The 1,583-nt window shown below is 50.0% G+C and overlaps 2 protein-coding genes across 2 annotated transcripts; both read right to left on the reverse strand.

Annotated features, from left to right (window-relative positions):
- Positions 1 to 87: 87 nt before the first annotated feature.
- Positions 88 to 600, reverse strand: PPTG_19978 (hypothetical protein; the record flags this gene model as incomplete). The annotated part of the gene is made up of 2 exons (XM_008918599.1): positions 88 to 315; positions 376 to 600. The coding sequence occupies 2 exons, from the start codon at positions 598 to 600 to the stop codon at positions 88 to 90; spliced, it is 453 nt and encodes a 150-aa protein (XP_008916847.1).
- Positions 601 to 764: 164 nt separating this feature from the next.
- On the reverse strand, positions 765 to 1,484 carry PPTG_19979 (hypothetical protein; the record flags this gene model as incomplete). The annotated part of the gene is made up of 1 exon (XM_008918600.1): positions 765 to 1,484. The coding sequence occupies one exon, from the start codon at positions 1,482 to 1,484 to the stop codon at positions 807 to 809; it is 678 nt and encodes a 225-aa protein (XP_008916848.1). The 3' UTR covers positions 765 to 806.
- Between the last annotated feature and the right edge of the window lie 99 nt (positions 1,485 to 1,583).

The following is a 1,583-nucleotide window of genomic DNA, read 5'->3' on the forward strand; positions in this document are numbered from 1 at the left end:
GTGTTGGGGTCTTTTGGCAGGTGTGTGAGTGTATCGAAAGGTCCCGAATGTTGTCGCTGTAGCAAATAATTTGTTACAAAACATATTTTATTGCGACAAATTGTTAAAAACACAACGCACCAGAATCTGAGAAACCATGGATAACGAGCTCGCAAACGCTAACCGCTGGTTGTGGAGCACTTCGCGCAACGCTTGATTGGTTTCCTCGCGACGCAGCAGCTCTTGGCGCTCATTTAGTGCTTCAGCACGCTTCGTGTACTTCTCCTTCTGCTCCTTCAAGCGAGCTATTTCGCCCAGCAGCTCTTCGATCTCAGCCTGCGAAATAAATTCGGTCAGTTAGAGCATATTACAACCAACACTTAAAGAAGCACAAACCTTTCGCCTGCAGTATGTGCGGATTTTATTCTTCTTCGCTTTCTTCTGTTTCGTAGGGCGCGAGGCCGATCCCTTCTTGAGCTTCTTTGACTTCGGTGGCGTGACATCGCCGGACACTGGCACAGGACGCGCACTCATTGATCGATCCGTTCTCCTCTTCTTGTTTTCGATTGCGGCCTTGGAGGAGAAACTTCGGGTTTGCCGAGCATCATCATCCGAGCACATCAGAGATGGCTACATTTGCATGACTTGTTTTCAAAAAAAAGTGAGCATCATCGTTGAATTTGCATTGACATGCAAATGTCTGACCGTCAGTCTGTAACGTTATCCATTCCAGTCTTCGGCAATTTTGCAGCAAAAACTGGAGGAATTCGGTTAATTTTCACAGTAGGAAATCTAGAGTTCACATGCCAATTTGACGACTTATACTGTTAGATAACTGAGCCCCTAGCGTCTGCGCGCTCTGCAGCAGCCAGCATGGAGGCGGAGACGCTCTCGAGGCCGTTCCGGATCCGGTCGGCTATGAATTTGGGGACGTGGATATGAGATTTCCGCAAACACAGCGACCACCAGCGCGAAAATACAATTAGAGGCTTGCCGTCTTTGTCACGGTGTCTCGATACCATAATGATTACCGTGACGTCTTGGCGTACTCTAGTGTCCGGTCTGTAAGGGTAGAGTTCGTCCTCGTCGATAGGGTCATTAATTGAGAACCCGATCTCCTCCACTCCAGGTCCCGGTGGCCGATACTCTGCAAACGCAGCGTTGTTCGTGTCCATCTGCACCATGTTCGCGACGGTTGTCACGAACCGATGCTGCGCCACTGGGGCATTAAGTGATAATTGAGGCTCGTCGTTCTCCCGAATGGTAATGTCGCCATCCACCTCGGACATGCTGATCTCCATGTTGGATACGAATGCCTCCAAGGCATCGAAAACGCGCTTGACACTGCGAGCTTCGGGCAGTGGAACGATTTCGAAGCGCTCGGAACAAACGTCGCCATTGATCGCTGTGAGCCTCTTTTGCTCGCAGAAATCCAGCGTGACGTCCATGTGGCGCAACATTTCCCTCATGAACTCGTAGGCACATGATAACCGCTGTTCCCTCATTGTCAACAGCGCCGCTCTGCGCTTCACCGGGTCTTTGCTTAAGCGCGTCGGTGTGTCAAATGGCGCCGTACACTTTTCACGCTGTAGTAAAAAAAAAAA

This window comes from Phytophthora parasitica, assembly GCF_000247585.1.
Source record: "Phytophthora parasitica INRA-310 unplaced genomic scaffold supercont2.239, whole genome shotgun sequence".
Lineage (NCBI taxonomy): Eukaryota > Oomycota > Peronosporomycetes > Peronosporales > Peronosporaceae > Phytophthora > Phytophthora nicotianae.